Raw genomic sequence first — 18,716 nt, 5'->3', positions numbered from 1 at the left:
TGAGAGCTTTTTACTATTGTTTAGAGCTGATAATCATCACTCTCCCCAGCTTCCGTAAAGTATCGGCTTCAGAACCGTAGGGTTTCAGGTTCGAGACCCAATTCCACCGAAGAATCGTCGTGTAAGCGTGTCTAATGCACGTTAAATCGGTCGAGGCCAAATGTCTCCCGCTGACGTGGCGTGGAAGTTTGGAAAAGGGACTGTCGGCTCAGGTGTCGTCCTCGTCATCTGACTGCAGTTCAAAATTACGAGGTCTATCCTAAAATAGCCCTAGTGTTGAAGTTTAAAACGGCACGTAAATATAACTTAACTTAACTAAACTAAACCCAGCTTCTATACCTTACCAGTAGCGGGACGATTATTCCAAGAAGTTAGTTTTATCGGGCAACATAATGTATAATGCCCATATATATAATGTATATTATGTGGCAATCTTTGCTCCGAAGCTGGGACCTTACTGCAGGAATCTCTACAGATTATTAATTTTATCTATCTCTACCTTTGACAGTTCAAAAAGAAACAAGACTAATGGATAAAATTAAAAATGAGAACTAAAAATCATTTATCATGCGATACACTTTCAATGGATGTTGTACCGAATAAATATATCTACTATTGCTTATACATGTATTCACTCAGACAAAATTAATAGCAGTGTCTATATTGGTACAAAAGAATATATTTAGTAGTAATAATAATGATTTGATTATTTGTACTTTCTTACCTCTAAAATACTTTCTTCCTTTATGTGAGGATTGAAAAAAATAAATAAATAAATTCACATATCAGTTATTAAATTATTTGAAATTATTTTCTTATTTTGTTCGTCTGTCCAAAGCTGTAAAATATTCCAAGCATAAATATAGAAGCTCCTTTTCAAATTTTATTTAAGCCTATAAAATAGATCATAAGAATATTAAAAATGTAGAATTAGTAATTACAAATTCGTTTATTTAGACCTCAAAGAGGTTAAAAACGAGAAAATTCATCAAAATCACAAAATCTGTTTCTTTTTAATTATTATTTATGCATTTAAAATAATTAGAAAAGTTAAACCCCAATCACCAAAATTCAATCCTAATATTCATTTGCTAATTTTTGATTTCTGTTAAAGGTCCAGGATGTTTAGATATGTTATCAATGCAGCGCCGAAGTTTGAAATACGCAATTACATAAAGCCGAAGAATAAAGGGTCCCAAAATTTCGATATAGTATTTTTTTGTGATATTTTCTGATTATATAATGCCTTTATTTAATTTGCTGTATATATATATATATATATATATATATATATATATATATATATATATATATATATCACAAAAAAATACTTTAAAAAGTTTATATATATATATATATAATAACTTTCTATTGTATTACTAAGTAGTATTTAGTTTGTGTGCTCATTTTTTAAAATTTAAATTTTTTTTAAATAATTTTTTGTTTAGAAATTGATTTAATTTTGAATTTTGAATATTGAATTTTATTTGTGTAAGAAAACATTTAATTACAAAAGAACCCATCATTAAATGTTTCGTTAGATTATCATAATTTGTTACATTAAACTACTTATATAGAGAATCAAAATCAATAAAAAAATTTCTGAAACATGAAATTAGAGAGAGGAAATAGGGGCCTGGGGATTTCCATTACCTAAGGACCCCTTAAAATCTTAATTCGGGAGATGAGACATGTATCACTTCACTGCCCTTTATTTTCAAGAGACATTGCAAAATCAAATATTAACATAAGCCCCATTCCCAATAATGGTACCGATTTCGCCAGTTAGTGTGTATAGATAACCAATCAGAATTTTCTATATTTATTTTGCATGCATAATTTAATACTTTTATTTGGTATGATAAAATGTATTTCATCAAATTTGAATGGCATTATTAAATTCAAGGCATTAATATGGTGGTCGAATTATTGGTCTATGAAGGCGGCTAATTATCTTTATAATGAATTGAAAAGACTACTTTTTCTACTATATAACATAAATAGCAACGGTTCTCAAAATGGTTTATGGCTTTTATAAATCTCATTTAAGCAGATTTGTATCTTTACATTTATTTTAAGATATGTTAAAAATGAATCTTAATATTTTTGTTAATTTTCTTTTCTTCAAATTTTGAGGATTTTTACTGAATTCTCTAAACCATCAATGTTATTTTGTACTTTCCTCGGGAATTGCGCCCATTAAGATCAATGCCACAGATTAGTTTACGATTGCATTTATAAAACTTTTATTAAAAAACTAACACATTAATTCACTATTTCTAAATAATTCCGAATTTAGACTATTCATTTTACTGGTTTTAATTTTATCATATAGTTTACAGAAAATACGATTCAGTATTTTCTGTAAGCTATATGATTATATATAGTATTTCAATTTCCTCTCATAAGATCATTTGTTTTTATAATTATTCATTAGGTAACTAATCAAAAATCGATCGATCTTCGAAACCTGTTATAATCATGTCGAATATTTACTTATCTATACGTAATTATTACACTAATTAAGCGAATGGTGCGTGACTATTTCTAATCCGAAATCACGCAAGCTTTCAATTAATATTTCGGTAGCTATTATTAACGACATGTAAAGTTATCCGTTTTCTTTAACAGATATTATTAGCCTGAACAAAATCTAAGAATTATCATTTAATATTTCATACATATAAATTTAGATACAAACAGAAATTCTAATTTCTTTTTAAAGTATGAGGCGTATTCTTTTAAATATTATTTTTATAAATTCTTCAAAAAATATATCTTTAAGCATCAAACTGTGATGTCTTTAAAGCCGTGTTATTTCAATATCTTCACACCTGTTTTGTTTATCGCGTACATGAAATTCCTAATGGAGTCGCGACCTACGGCACCATCTATTTAAATTTGTACACTGTCTTTTTCTGTGGTGTAATTTTACTTTCTGATTTCTCATATAAACTAGGTCGATAGTAAGCCGAATATGTTTCCTTAACTTCCAACAATTTGAAAAAATTCTATAAAATATATATAAAAATAATGAAAACGGCGTGAATTTTATTGAAACACTGATATCTATTGTTCGAAAATATATAAAATGTATTTTTAAGAAATAGTTAACATTCAGGACAAAATTGCACGTTAACTTAAGTGATATCATTGAAAATATAACTTTTTGAATTTTAAAATTGCATTAAAATTATTTTTATGCCATAATATATATAAAAACTATAATGAAATTTAATTAATGGAAATTCTAATGAAATTTTTAAAAAGATTTCTTTAAGATATATTTTCACATTTTCTAAAATAATATCCATGCCGAATTTTGTGGTTCTGAGTCTAAGTAGAACACACTTTTACATACACACAAAAACACATACACTTTTTTTTAAGAATCTCTAAGTCTAAAATAATAAAAGCGAATATGTATGTTTTTGTGTAATGTGTTGACGCTGTACAAGTCAGATCGTTAGACCAGATCTACTAAATTTGGAACATGTATACTTAGGAGAGCGAGGATACGCACCTAGAGCATTTTTTTAAAATTTTAGTTAGAATTTGAATTAATTAAAATTAATTTTGGAGCTTTTCTGCGAAATTCTTTTAAATGTTATTGCACAAAACTGATTTTTACACCATTTAAAAAAAATCTGTTTTTAATGATATTAATTTAATAGTCATGCAATTTTTAATTTAAATTTTTTTTCGCATAATTTTCAACAGTTATTGAATTGAAATTCAATCCATTTTCATTCTTGAAATATTTCCTTGTAGGATTTTTTTTCCATATGTAAAAACTAGGAGAGAATTATTCTGTTTAATAAAATTTACATAGAATAAGAAAGTGAAGTTACAATACCGCAAAGTTATATGATAGATTGTTCGAACAGTTGCATTTTTAATAGCACTAGGATTTCAATACTCTATAAAAGAGTTCATACACACACATACACACACACACACACACACACACACACACACACACACACACACACACACACACACACAAACACACAAACACACACACACAAAAAAAAACAGAACAAGTATAAGATTATTAGAATACACTGTTTCAATATTTGCCATAAAAATATTTTATTAAAACATCATGATTATTATGTTAACCATAATTGATTGTGACAGAAAGTTATTTATCAGGAGATACACTTGTAAAGAATATTGTGCCGAATAAATACAACTATTTTTGCTTACACACTTACTCATTCATACAAAATAAGTAGGACTGTCTATATTGGTACAAAAGAATATATTTAATAATAATAATAATTTGATTATTTATGCTTTTTTGCTTCTAAAATGCGTCCTCCTTTTATGTCAGGCAGGAAGAAAAATAATTCACATATCAGTTATTAAATTATTCAAAATAATTACTTTCTGATTTTGCTCGTCTGTCCAAAGCTATAAAACATTCCAAGCAGATTTTATAAAAACTATTTTTCAAATAAAGAGCTTATTGAAGCCTGTAAGACAGATCGTAAGAATGTTAAAGATGTACAATGGAACAGATTGTATATTGTATTGTTGTGACAAAGAGAGGAGGAAAAGATGGATTAATATTTTTATATCAAATTCATTCGTAATTTTATTGACTTTAAGTAAGGGAAAAAATCTAATCGATTTTAAGGTGAATGTTTCAGTAAAACCACAAAATTTATTCCTTGTTTAATTTACAATGCGTTTTCAAATATTTTATATCCAATTAAGGAATTTTTTAAAAAGAAATTATAGAGCTATGAAAGCTATTCATGCAAAATTTGAATATTTTTCCATATGCCAAACATGCATTGTAAATTTTATTGAATGTGAAATTTTACTAAAAATATAATCATCGAATTGCACGAATTTTTAAACTTTTTTTCATAGAATATTATAAACAGAATAGTAGAGTATCTATTAATAAAGCGAAAGTCAAACTGAATAAATATTAAGAATTACTTAAATTGTCTCTTCAAATGCTTTTACAGATACTGATGTGCAAACGATAAAAGTATATGTTTAATGGCTGGTTTAAATTTTTGTAAAAATTGAAAATTAATTGGCGTTCCGTTTTATCAGATGTTATGCAATACATATAAATATCAGGTTTATACTTTGTCATTTTTTGAAGGTACTTTTAGCAACAATTCAATTTGTTGTATGAGAATTTCTCTTATACTGTATTTTTGAGGTTCATATATTAAAATTATGAACACGTTTTATTTAAACAATTTGTTAGTTTATTATTGCAAAAAAGAAAAAAAAAAAATCGACAAGATTAATTTAGAATCCTAAATGTTAACAAATTTTTTAAAGAACTTATATCTGGAATTTACCTGAGTTTTGCATTCCAAAAGGGAAATAAAATCCTGTTTTCGAATGTAAATTAAATAAAATATTTACAAATAATGCAAATATATCATCAAAACACTTTGTTAATATCAGCTTTGATATTATTAAAGGTAGAATAGTGCTGTTTAGAAAAGTTGCGGAAAAGTGATTCAGCAACAAAGTAGAGAATGATGGTGAAATTTTTCGTCCGGTACAAAACCCTTCTGCAGAAGGATAACGATCCGCATTGGTGGAGAACGCGCATGCCTCCGGACAGTCCCGGGACTCGGGGTAAAATCACAGGAGCACTTGCGCCTGCTGACGTCTTTAGAGGAGGAAGAATCGAAAACGATAGAACCATCCCCACATCTAATAGAATGTCAATGCTGTGAAATTTTTCAAGGTCAGGTCTCATTTTTAACTCACTAGCCAGCCATGGATAAGCCGGGCATACGTAGTTAATGAAACAAGGCGGAGAACTGATCTGAAGAAGAAAATAGCAGACGACTTATTTGAAAAGATCCTGGAAACTTTTTTTGGTAAATACATCCGTGGATAAAGAGGTGCTTGATGAAAATCGATATCGGCTGTTAGTCCCTCCTGAAATTCAGAACGGTATGAAAACCTGTGGAAAAGGTGTCGAAAAGAATGAAGTATTGTCAAATTTATTTGATATTGTTTTATGAAGTTTGTTTCGAGTTTAAACAGAATGACAGGTATAATAAATCGTAATGATGTGTCGAAATTTTACTTGCTATTCTCGGCATGGCCAAAGTACTTTTTTAAAACCTAATTAACCCCTCTGGAATACGAGGGATATGATTCTGACGAAACCTGCAATGTGATTCCCTCCATCGTTCCGTGTCATTTTGCTTTAGAATTCTAGTCTCTGCAAACTTGTCATTTACATTGTTGTAAATGTTAGATTGTTGTTAAATGTTTACAAATTATATATGTTGTTAAATATGTGTGCTTTCGCTGATTATATTGCGTCCAACGCCTTTTAGAATTCAAGGCTTCATTTAGATGGTAGAAATTATACAAACTGCTGAACAATCAATTATTTGCTCAAAAGAAAGAGAGAAAAAAATTTTGATTGATTCATAAAGTCATCTTATCTTAAGTACGATTTTTGCATTGAAAATTGTTTAATTGAACAATCAACTAAACTATAATTAATTATCTAGTCATGGTAATTGCGCCAACATTCCAGTACTTTTCATCTGCTAACAAAAGTTGTCCAAAGTTCTAACGTCCACTGGACTGCAAATAACCAACCATCATGGGAAATGGAATGAACAAAGTAAGTATCTAATTGATGGGATTTTTAACAGTTGCATTTTTATGATGTTCATGATTATCCTATAATTAAATTGTTCCATAAAGCTAATTTTTAGTTTTACATCAAAAATTGAATAATATTTGAACTGTTAATTAACTTGTAATTAGTTTTCTAAACTTGATAATTGCATTAAAATTTGATATTTTTCATCTAATATCAAAAGTAACCTAAAATTATAACCACCATTTGATAGAAAATAATTAACCACTATAAGAAATAGAATGAAGATAGCAAGATGATATAATTTTAAGTTGCATTATTTAATGGCAACATGGTTTTTCTCTATGATGTTTTTATAAAATTTAAAAAAAAATATGATATCTGTGTGTTTGTTACTAAGATTCTATTAAAATTGTGAAAACTGTTCATGTATTTTTAAGAAAGAAAGGTGCTGGATTTTATGAGTGGGTTTACTTTCATAAATAAATTATTTTGCTATTTTTCATCTTAAAATTTTCATTTAGTTATTATTACTGAAATGGGTAAGTTGGAATTTTTAGCAGTAAAGGTTGTCATGCCCTAATGCCAGTGATCCAGATAATTTTTTAATTTTCCATAATATTACTGTTTCATTCCATCATAATAATTCTATTAATAGATTTTTTATTAACATGTATATTGAAATTTTTAATTGAATCCTTTTTCATTCTGGGTTAAGTTAATCTTAAATTTAAACCCATTAAAATTTCAAGTCTTGTATAAAATATTTCAAAGAAATATGAAATTTGTGTATGCATTGAACATTCACGAAATACCTATGAAGAACTTTTTAAGTAAAAGAGGAAAATATTAGCTATTAAATTACAAATGTTTTACAAATAAAATTCATCATACTTCCTTAATTCCTTCTCTTAAAAAACTACAAGTTTAATGAAGAATTATTGTTTTAATACTGTCGCTAAGAAAAATTTGTAATATGTATTTTTTCAATTTGTATTTTTTAAACTCTTTACTTAAGGAATCCTAAGATGTATTATAAAAGTAATCAAAATTATGCCTAGTAATGAAGTCTTGATGAAAGATTACATGTACAAGTTTAATTAGATAACATATTTTAGATATATGTTTATATTCCAATTACACTGCTTTAGGTTACATAATGTAAAATCAAATTCTTTTTATTTTTTCTTCATCTACAATTCATCCACAAAATATGATCATCCAAGATTTGATGCATTGATTTTAAATTTTATTTGATATCAAACATATTATAATAGGGATAAATGATAGATAAATTTATTCTGTCATATAGCTAAGTACTTCTTTAGATAATCTAGTAGATTTAACATTTTCATTACGAGATGTAAACTTATTGGGATTTTAATCTTCCTCCCTCCTAATCTGTCTCATCTATAATTATATTGTAAATATTCTTAAAGATTAACCCCTTCTTCAATTACTTTAGTTGATGCTTCTTAAATAGCTTTCTTCTTTTTGTTATAGTATTACCTATACTTCCTTAAAAAAGGGAGATTTCTTCAGGAGATATTGGTTTTTCCTTGTGTAATCACCAGATTTTTTGTTGAGTTGAAGTGAAATAGTGTCTCCACTTACAATGGAAAGAAAATGTAGATTTTTTATTCATTTATTTGAAAAATTGAAAAGCATTTTTCTGCATAGATATTAAAATCACCATTGTAGACAGATATTTTTAGACTGTATCTTCCTGCGATCTAAGAATTAACTTTCTTTAAAATATATTTCCTAATATTATAACAATATTGTATTATATTTTCTACAGGTTTTCATTTAGATATACAAAATGTAAACATAATTATATTAAAATGAGTTCTATTTGCGAGTAATCAAAAATGTTTTTCTTTCTAATAAAATAAGAAAGAATTCCTCAGAAAGGATAAAGAGTCAAACCTGTATATTCTGAAACAAATTTAAAAATAATAGTTCATTGTTTCTTATCCCTCTTGGATTAAACACCATTTCAAACCAAGTCCAAGAGATAGAATTGCATGATAAGATTGTAAACTGACTCTCCCTCATTTACCAACTGCCTCACAGAGGCGCCAATACATGTAGTAAATAATAGTTTGTAACCGAATATAGATATCAAACTATTATGTATTAATACAGAATCTAATAAGAAGCTATATGCTTCATTTGATTTCAAAATATATTTCTATATTAATATTACAATATTTATGAACAGTTTTTGTGTTATGAAAAACCAAAGTCTTTACATTAACTTAAGCTTTAGACAAATCTTTAGAACACAAACTATTGATGGTTGAAATTTCAAAATAGCTGTTTATGGTAAATCAAGCAAAGGAATTGAAAGGAACTTCTCATTCTTGTTACTAAATTATAAGATACAATCTATGATTCTCTTACATATCAGAGGAATGAAGCAGTGCATCACAAATTTAGTAATAAAGAACAGTTGAAAATAAAAGAAAATTACTAAAAAGTTGTAAGTAGTTGTTTTGTTCTTAATTTACCTATCCCTTATTTACCTCAGTAATTAATCTGTAAGAGGAGAATTTCTGAAAAGATAAAGGAATTGTTTTGTTCTTAATTTACCTATTCCTTATTTATCTCAGGAATTAATCTGTAAGAGGAGAATTTCTGAAAAGAAAAAGGAATTATAGAATAAATAAGATCACTTTATGGATTTAAATCTCAAAACAGCCTTTTAAAATTAAAAAAAAATTAGACCTCCTCCCTTTTCTTTTTAGTTGTTAGTAGAAAGGAAAAGTTATGATCTATGAGTATTTCTATCTGCCTATTAGATTACTTCATTTATCATTTATGTTTTTTCCCTTAATAATGAGCTTTTCTATAACAAATAAGGTGATAATGAAGTAAAATTATCTATAAAGTATGATGATAGTGGGGATTATTTTTGGTTATGAAATGAATTATTAATAATTTAGACAATACAATATTCTACACTTTACTGGCACAAATCAATAAACACAATAAAAAATGGTTAATACTGTATAATTATCCTCACAGTGTACATGAATATAGAAGAGGAAATCTGTAGTAATCTAAAATTTTTAAGCAATGTAGTACATAAAACAATTTGTTCTTATTTTATATTACACCAGAGTTTACATGATTTTTAGAAATTGCATTTCATTAAAATTATTTTTACCTCTGAAATTTACAAGATGAAACATAACTAAAAATATTTCATAATTGCTAATTTTATCAAATTATACTTCTGTAAAATTTATCAACAAAATTATGTTTGTCATTGCATAATTTTCTAGACATTTTCTGATAATTTTTATTATATTTCTCATTTAAATTTATTAATTTTCAATCCATAGATGTTTCATTCAGTCCATATTTGACAATGCACAATAATTATTCATTCAAAAGTTTAGTATATTTATACTTAATTGAATATTTTTCATTTAAAAAAATATTTCTCATTCTTTCATATATATATTTTGCATAATCTAGTTTTTCTACTATAAAGTTAAAAACTCTTTAATAAAGTATTATTTTTGAAAAATTATGTTTTAAAAGTTTTTAACTTACAGCAATGAAATTATTTTCATTATATTATATTTGATAACCAATATAATTCTACAAAAATATTCTCCATTAAGCTAGATGTTTTTAAAATCCCCTATACAGAAATTTCTAGATAATCTAAGTTATAATATAAATTCTTGCCATAATATAGAGAATTTTTACTATTTAAAAAATTTATGAAACATATAAATAGTTTTCCAAATAAAGTTTCAGTTTTTATTTAAATTCTCAAAGGTATTCTTAAAAGAAAACATTTATTTTAATTTGCCCTATTATTTATATGCTTTTCTATTAGAACAACAATAAATCATTTTAGTACATAATGGAGAAGTAATTGTTTCATTATGCCTTACCACTTAGTTGTTTACAGTTCATCTGTGAAGGCACACCCCTGAGATTAAGTGCCCATAAATATTTTATTACTTAGTACCCTGTTTGGGCATTCCTAATTATTTCTTTACTATACGTAGCTTTGTAAAATTATACTAGTCACATAATTCTTTTTTAGGTAATAGAGATCCTTTAACCATGTTTTATTTTTCAGTTAATTCATTTTCAAACACTTTTCATAACTCCTGAGGTAATAATAAATGTAGTACATTTGTAAAGTTAGAGTTAACTATTTTGCAGTGTTATTCTACTTTTATTAGTTATTTTTATTATGATTAGTTTCTTGAAATCTGAATGAATAAAAGTGAATGAATGAAAGAATGAATGAATTTCCCTCCCATTTAGGCAGAATAATTTAAATTTTATTATTGAATTTTTTAAAACAACTTTGATATTTGAAAAAATTTTAAAGTTCTAAGAATTTCTCTTTTTTAACAGATTTAGTTTTTCAAATTTTGAAAATCTTTCAAGGAAGTTGTGTAGATAGTATATTCTCATTTTATATTGATAGTTTTTAAAATAACATTCAGGGAATCTATTTTAAATCATTATCAGTTCTTTTTTTCAAAAAGATTGGAAAGTGAATGCATGTAAGTTGGATATTTTACATCTGACACCTTGAATTTTCTACTTCCAATAATTTTCCCTTACAATTTAAAGAATTTTTAAATCCTGCAAGACTATTTATTTAATTTTAAAGTTCAGTATCATGTGTTTGGTGTTAATGCCCAGTGCATTTAAACTTCTCCAACCCCCTTCTTTTTAATAAATAATACCTGCATTCATTTTCTTCAACTGAAATATTAACTTTTTCAATAGAGGAAATTTGTTTTTTTATTGAACCTGAAATAATTTCTCCAACTCTGTGAAATTTTTTTATGAAAATTAATTTCAGATATTTTATATGTAGATTCCTTGTTTTCAAACCATCTTTTGCTCATTATGGAATATTATACATTATATATGCTGAGTATTAATAAAATTTTAATTAACAAAGATGTTATTTCAAAATATTGCATGCTTTATTATTCATTAGATAAATTAAAAAATATGTTAATTTGGTACCACATTTGAAATAGTTTTAATGTTAGAATTTTTTTTTTTTTTTAACTTATACACAGGCTAATGCAAAATTGATGCAATACTTGTGATTATGCTATTGTTTCTAATCAACACTTTTAATAAATGCCTGACTGAATGCAAATAATTCAACTTTTCAGATGTCTACTATATGTTTTCTAAAATAAAATTTTGCATTCTCCTTTGGCTCAGTGTCAGTTGGCCATAAACCAACTGAATGGTATTTATTTTTGCAAAGATGATATCGTAGAATTATTCAAAAAAATAGTTGTAACATCTACCTGTAGCAAACTTAATACTTTATCATCTTACCAATATTTTAAGAAAACAAACCTGACATCTTACTGAAGAACAGATCTTATTGTTCCTCTGAAAAATTTATTTAGAATTTCTTTCAAGAAATGTGTGAGTTTTACTGCGGAAGTAAAGCTGTTGATTGTTCGTTATATACAAATATGATATAAGGTGCATTTAAAATTGGGCTAATCAGTAACATATTTTCTAACTAATTTTGGGGTTAAGGTGTTGCATTCTAATTGGAATGTACAGTATATTCTTTGTTCTGTACTTACATATCTCCTATGTAAAAGTATAACTTTTTTATATATAATTTATTTTATTTCTATTACTTTATATATGACCTTGAAGTTCTTTTCATAAACATAATTTACTAAATGTTTTATTTCAGCAATATATTAACTTTTCAGTGGGTGGTTCTGGTATACATGGGGTTTAATTTGTCATGCAGCATTTAAAAATGTCTTAAAAAGAAAGTCAAAATAATTATAATAATTATGTTCAAAATATATAATTCACACTATAATTGTTTCATTCTCTTTTTTCTTTCAGGTTCTTCCTGGTCTATACGTTGGAAACTTCAGGGATGCAAAAGACCAGGAACAACTCCGAGCCAATAATATTACCCATATAATATCCATCCACGACAATGCAAAAAAAGTTCATGAGGTAAATATTATTTTTAAACTTTTCTTTCATAGTCTTAATTTGTTTTATTTTTGCTGAGTTCACTTTTATAATTATGGATAATAATAAAAGTTTGTAAAAGGCTATATTTTTTGTCAGCAGTTTGTTTTGGTAGATTTTAGTATGATGTTACAAAGTTTCTTGAGAAGTTGAACAAACATAAGAGAGGGTTTAATTATCATGGGTCTTATGTTGTCTCTGTCCTTTCTTGAATCTTTTCCAAAATTATATCTTCTTTTGGGGAGCTTTAATTTAAGCATATCTTTTTCAGTAAAAAGTAGAGGTTCATAAAATGATAATTAGTGTCTTTGTTTTGAAAAATAAGTTACAAAAACTATTTTCTTTTTTTAAGCTGCACTTTTTAAAAATTACTTTTATAATCTAATGTTATAAAATAACATATAAATTCGGTAAATCTATTGTTTCATGGAATTATGTTTTTTATTTGATAAATGCTTTTCTTATTATGTTATTATTGGCCCAATTTTTTTTAATATTATATGATTTTAATGAGGTTTTGTGATTAAAAGAAACCGTACTGCGATATGCAACATACATTGCTTTTATTAAAAGACGCCATTTTGAATATACAGTAAAAATCTCTTACAACTTGTAGTTCGGTATTTAATAATATTGAATCATCGATTTATTTGAAAATTTTTAGTCCTCAATCCAGGCTTATGAAATATAGAATCTCTGTGTACATTCTACTTACATTGTACATTCTACTACACCATCTGTACACGATCTGTGTACATTCTACTACACCATCGTATACTAGGAATACTGTTTCTGGCGAGGAAGATAGGAGATATGATCTATTAAAAAGTGAAAGAAAAAGAATAATAATCCATAAAAGGAAATTAGATACCTAGAAATTTAGATTAACCACAGCTGCAGCCTTTTCATCTTGAAAGCAGGGGTTCACAAATTTAAAAATCGTGCCCTATTTTTATTTATTTATTTCAAAACCTTATCTTTTGTAATCCTTTTCATTCCCGGCGCTTTAACTTTTTTCCGAAACAAGTCACCGTGTTTAGGAAAGCGATTTTGTGAGCCGAAAGAAAATTTTTAGGAAGAAAAAACATTTATTATGCGATGTAATTTCAAGCCCGCATCTTATTATTTCAATTTGTGGGAAAATACATATATTTTCAAGGTCGTGTCATGATCCATAACTTGGGTGTCTCTGTTTTAGAGTATTAGAGAACTGACAATTTACAGATAAATGTTTTAATTTAAAATTCAGATAATGCAGATAAATTTAGATCATGGTAGTTATCAATATTTCAAATTATTATACAATCGTAATTTATACAATTTGAAAATAGATTTGATTTTCCATGTTTTTCACTGTAATAAAAAACTGGAGGTTTCTATTTTTAATGAAGATTTGAGCACCAAATTTGTCATGAATAATTCCTGAGGAAGAACTAAAGTCCCATTAATTTCATTCATTTTTTTAAATGTTGATATAATACTAAAATAAACGCAAAAGATCTCTAAACCTGCAGGAAGTTTATAAGAAGGCTCTTATCCAAAGTTACACTGAAAATATTTAATGTATTTTAACTTTTAAATATGATTATTAAATGTTACGATTATACAAATTTGATTTGGGAATTTGGTCCACCCAATTTTTAATGCAATTATGATGAACAAGTAAAAAGGATTTTCTATTCTATGTCTGATATACGTCGAAATGTACGCCATCTAATCTTGTTACAGCGAAACCAAAAGAATCAAATAAAATTATTTCTTGTTATTTGTCGGATCTCTCTCATCATAAGTATTGAATAAGAGATGCTAATACCGTTTTTATATTTATATGAAAAGGCAGTACATGGCTGAAAAAATATCAGAATCGTCTATGCCCAGCTGTATTTAAAAAAGCGTAGATTCTTTTAAGGTATCATTGATTCTAAATTCTGTTTAGTTTAGAAATTGGCATTATCTACAATTTTTAGTCTTTTTTGGGTAGAAAATCTTGCGTATTTAGTAAAAGTAATCAAAGTATCTGATGTAGTTAAACAAGAATTTATAAATAGTATTTTAACAGTTCTCTTATATCCAAAATAATGTTTTTGTTTTCTGGAAAGAAAAATTATTATTATTAGCTTATTATTAATTTTATTATTAAGTTATAAAAAAATTTTATTCAGGTATTTTTATTTGTATTTAGTGAGGGACGCTGAAAAATCGATGCAGATCTTTTAATACAAAATTTGAAATTTATTATCGTAAGTTTTCCGGTGCGGTTTTATATTAAAATTAGTGGAGCGCCTCCTTTTAGACCGCTCTACACCAAGTAACTACCACTTCATGGTTTTTTAACTGAGTAGCATCACTACCTTGTTAGTCCCCTGATAAATTAAAAAAAAAAAATCTAACGAAATGAAGTGAATAGAATTATTTGCTAGTTCAATGATATTCATAAATATATCATAATCGACATAAAAAAAACCATATGAATGCGAAATAGAAATGCATCAATAAATAGTTTTTAGACAAACACCACCGATGAAGAGGTCGGAGAACGAAAGCTAGTCAAAACTTAATAACATATTGCAGTTTATACCATAGTCACCTACAGACGAGGAAAAGGAAAAAATAGTTTAATCTACTCGATTTATAATTCCAGACGCAATAAAGTAAAGAAATTTTAATATTAAGACATTACAATCGGATAAAGTCTCGAATCACTAATACCAAACACAAATCAGCAAGATATAAAATCGGCCTTAAAGAGCTGTTAATGTAAACGTAACAGATTTTGGCGTGTCTTTTTATATAAAAGAGTATATGCAGAATTACTGCGTAATAACATGAGATACTTTCTTTGCCCCCTTACATTTTAACGAAATGTAATATTAATATTTTCATATTAGACGATTCGGTATTCAATATTTTATAATTTCTGCAATCAGAAATAACTAGTTGGCAGTATGATAAAAATTGCATAATATAACCATGTCAGTGAATTAAATGATGCTAAATATGTTTCTAGTGTATTTTAAAGTAACTGATTTGCATGAACAGAATATTTGTGGAAATTATTATGTTCATAATGCAGTGCTTTTTTACAAAAATATCACATTTTGCACATAATTACTTCTTGGATGTTTGTTGTTTGCCAAGAAAGGGGTTACCAAAATTTTAACTTGAGTTTTAAGAAAGCAAAATATTAATCGTCGCATTAGCATAATTTTATTGTCCACAAAACCGCTTTAAAATCCAAAAGCTCTTTTTCTTTTTTTGATTGATACCAATTTTATTACGTACAATTTTTTTAATCTTTTTTTTTTTTTTTTTTTTTTTTTGGAAAAGTAATTTTAGGACCTATTTGTAACAATACTTTTTATTGTTTAGTAATGAAATTTAGAATAATTTTTATCATTTCGTAAAATCTTTCTGTCTCGGACTTTTGCCAATGTTAGAGTTCTGAGAAAAAAAGAAAGAAAACTATTTGGTTAGAGATCAAAATAGAATGTTTGCAATTATTATCATATTTAGTTTTTAGTTTAGTTTAGTTACATTGACGTCCCGTTGTTAAGCAACACTAGAGCAATTTTGTGACGGACCTCGTCATTTTGAACCGTGGTCAGATGACAAGGACGACACCTGAGCTACATACCACACCACACCACACCAGCGGGAGAGCGTTTGGTCCTGACAGATTTAGCGCGCAACAGGCCCCTTACACGACGGTTCTTCGGTGGAATCGGGTCTCGCACCTGAAACCGTGCGGCTCACTAGCGGAGACCTTACCACCAGGCCACCGCGGCCCTTCTTTATCATCATGATAAAGTTCTTAAGCTAGCATTCTTTCTCCAGATGTTTTACTCACGGAATGTCAGATAAAGACAGATTAATCAAGTATAGATCATTATTTCAAACTAAAGGCTCAAAATTTAAGATTTTTTTTTTAACATCATTTATGGATATTTTGCGATATAAAATTCTGTCTTTTAAGGTGGGTAATTACGTTAAAAAAGTCGATTTTTGACGAAATTTTGAATTATTTTTTATTTAATCTTTTTAATGTTTGAAAAGGTTTCTGTATAAAACCTTGGAAGTTTACTGATTTTTATATTTTCATTGACATGTGTTTTAATTCTATTTTGCATCTTTAGATGTCATTTCCTCAAATTATATTCTTTGATACAATTTTCTTACGAAAAACCTCTTAAATTAAAATCTAATGTTTACTTTTTGTTCAAATTTGGTATAATAATTCTTCAATATGTTCTGTAGTTCCTTAACCAGAGAATAAATTATCTATTCATATAGAAACATTTCATAGTTGTTTTCGTGCTTCACAGTGTGAAAAAAATAGGAAATTTCATGTTATTTATCACTTGAACCCTATATTTAAAAAATGGATAGAAATACAGCTTATGTTTTAACTCAGGAAAAAGGTTATATATTTCTTAAGCCATCTGTAAAATGTTAAGTAAATCATTTGAGAAACCTCTAAACTAGAAAATTTTTGCTTTATATCTCTTTTTAACCAAAAAAAACACCCTTTTTCGAATTTATTTTAAACTTGCCACTTAATCGGTATATTTTTGTTTCATGTACGTTTTTTCAATTTTTTTAATGCAAATATTCAAAAAAAAAAAAAAAAAACCTCGTACATAGTCACATACCTAAAATGAGTAAATTTCAATTGCGTGAAAATTTTTCTAGTCCTCAGACTTGTATGCATATTTCGCATCTGATTTGGCTGTTCAAGTTTTGTTTGTACTTTAGAATTATCATTTGATGCAGCATCCATGACAGTCTTATATTCATAGTCAGCGAAATCCCGTTGTTGTTCAAAAGGATTTTACTTTATTATGGAATCAAATCTTTTACTTTCAAACACTAATTCTGATCCAACTTTCTTAATATTATATCGTTTTGACATTCATTGTTTGATTATGAAAATCAAAATCAATATCTGTCAAGAAAATCAATTGAATAATAAAAATTTCGATATTTAATTTCGTGATTAAGATCAATCAACGATTATATATTTCTGTTCCCAAAGGATACGGTTTTACCCTCAAATCCTCCCGAGGATAATAATGCGTTTAATTTTATTTCCGATTGCAAAGGATTAATATTTTAAAAATATTTCACAGGGAAAAAAATCTATTTTCATATTAACAGAAATTAACATGTTTTTTCATTAATAATTTTACCTTTATTTTTTTCAATGATTTTTAAAAAAATTCAGCATATTGGAGGAATTGATTTAAGGTAGTTTCATTCAAAGTGTGACAGAGTGTAAAATTGGAAACAAAATAAGCACACGTGCATGCACGCATTCAAGAATGCCAAATCGGCAAGTAGTCTTATTCAAAGCAGTACAGAGCGTGAAATTGCAAACAAAATAAGCACATGCGCACGCATGCACATGCACATACACACACACACACACACACACACACACACACACACACACACACACACACACACACACACACACACACACAGAGAGAGAGAGAGAGAGAGAGAGAGACACACAAGAATACCAAATCGGCAAGTGTACAATATCGGATCATAACACATACACACACAAACAAACTTTAATCTTCACATACGATCTTTTACCTTTTTTAACCATATACATAAATTCGATATTCAGCTGTTTATGACAGTCGTCAATATTTATTACATTCCTATATGATTGACAAATCAGATTTAACATGCTTCATGACTGAGATCGAATTATTTAACAAGGACGAGTGAATAATCACTATATTAGAGGTTATCCACCCATCCTCATACATCGTCCTTTTTAGCTTTTTTTTACAAAATTTTTTTTTTATATTTTGAAATACTACAGAAATTTGGAGGTATTAAAAAAAAAGCACAGTAGTGAAAATGTGATGTTTATAGGCGAGCATATTATTTGTGACATGCTCGATAAAAGAAAATGCTCAAAATTCTGTGCAGGACGGACCGATGGACTTAACCAAACTCAGATTTGAATATTTTGCTGTCGTAGGCAATGCACATTATGAGACTCCTCTTTCAGTGAATTGGGCTGTTTAATTTCCCATTATAAGATGACAATTTTAACTATTTATTTTATGTTAATCTTTAA

The 18,716-nt window shown here is 27.3% G+C and overlaps 1 protein-coding gene across 2 annotated transcripts in view; it reads left to right on the top strand.

Annotated features, from left to right (window-relative positions):
* The window catches only part of LOC129972798 (dual specificity protein phosphatase 22-B-like), a 301,383-nt gene that overhangs the window by 261,510 nt on the left and 21,157 nt on the right, over positions 1-18,716 (top strand). Inside the window, exons 1-2 of one of the 2 annotated variants that reach the window (XM_056087071.1) lie at positions 5,654-6,628; positions 12,488-12,604. In XM_056087071.1, the coding sequence (XP_055943046.1) occupies positions 6,608-6,628; positions 12,488-12,604 (138 nt within the window). In that variant the 5' untranslated portion in view covers positions 5,654-6,607. Of the gene's footprint in view, positions 1-5,653; positions 6,629-12,487; positions 12,605-18,716 lie in introns of those variants that run through there. The other variant, XM_056087070.1, reaches the window with a different exon arrangement.

This window comes from Argiope bruennichi, chromosome 6 (assembly GCF_947563725.1).
Source record: "Argiope bruennichi chromosome 6, qqArgBrue1.1, whole genome shotgun sequence".
Lineage (NCBI taxonomy): Eukaryota > Metazoa > Arthropoda > Arachnida > Araneae > Araneidae > Argiope > Argiope bruennichi.
The sequence above is the reverse complement of the archived record's forward strand: the minus strand, read 5'-3'. Positions and strand labels throughout refer to the sequence as shown.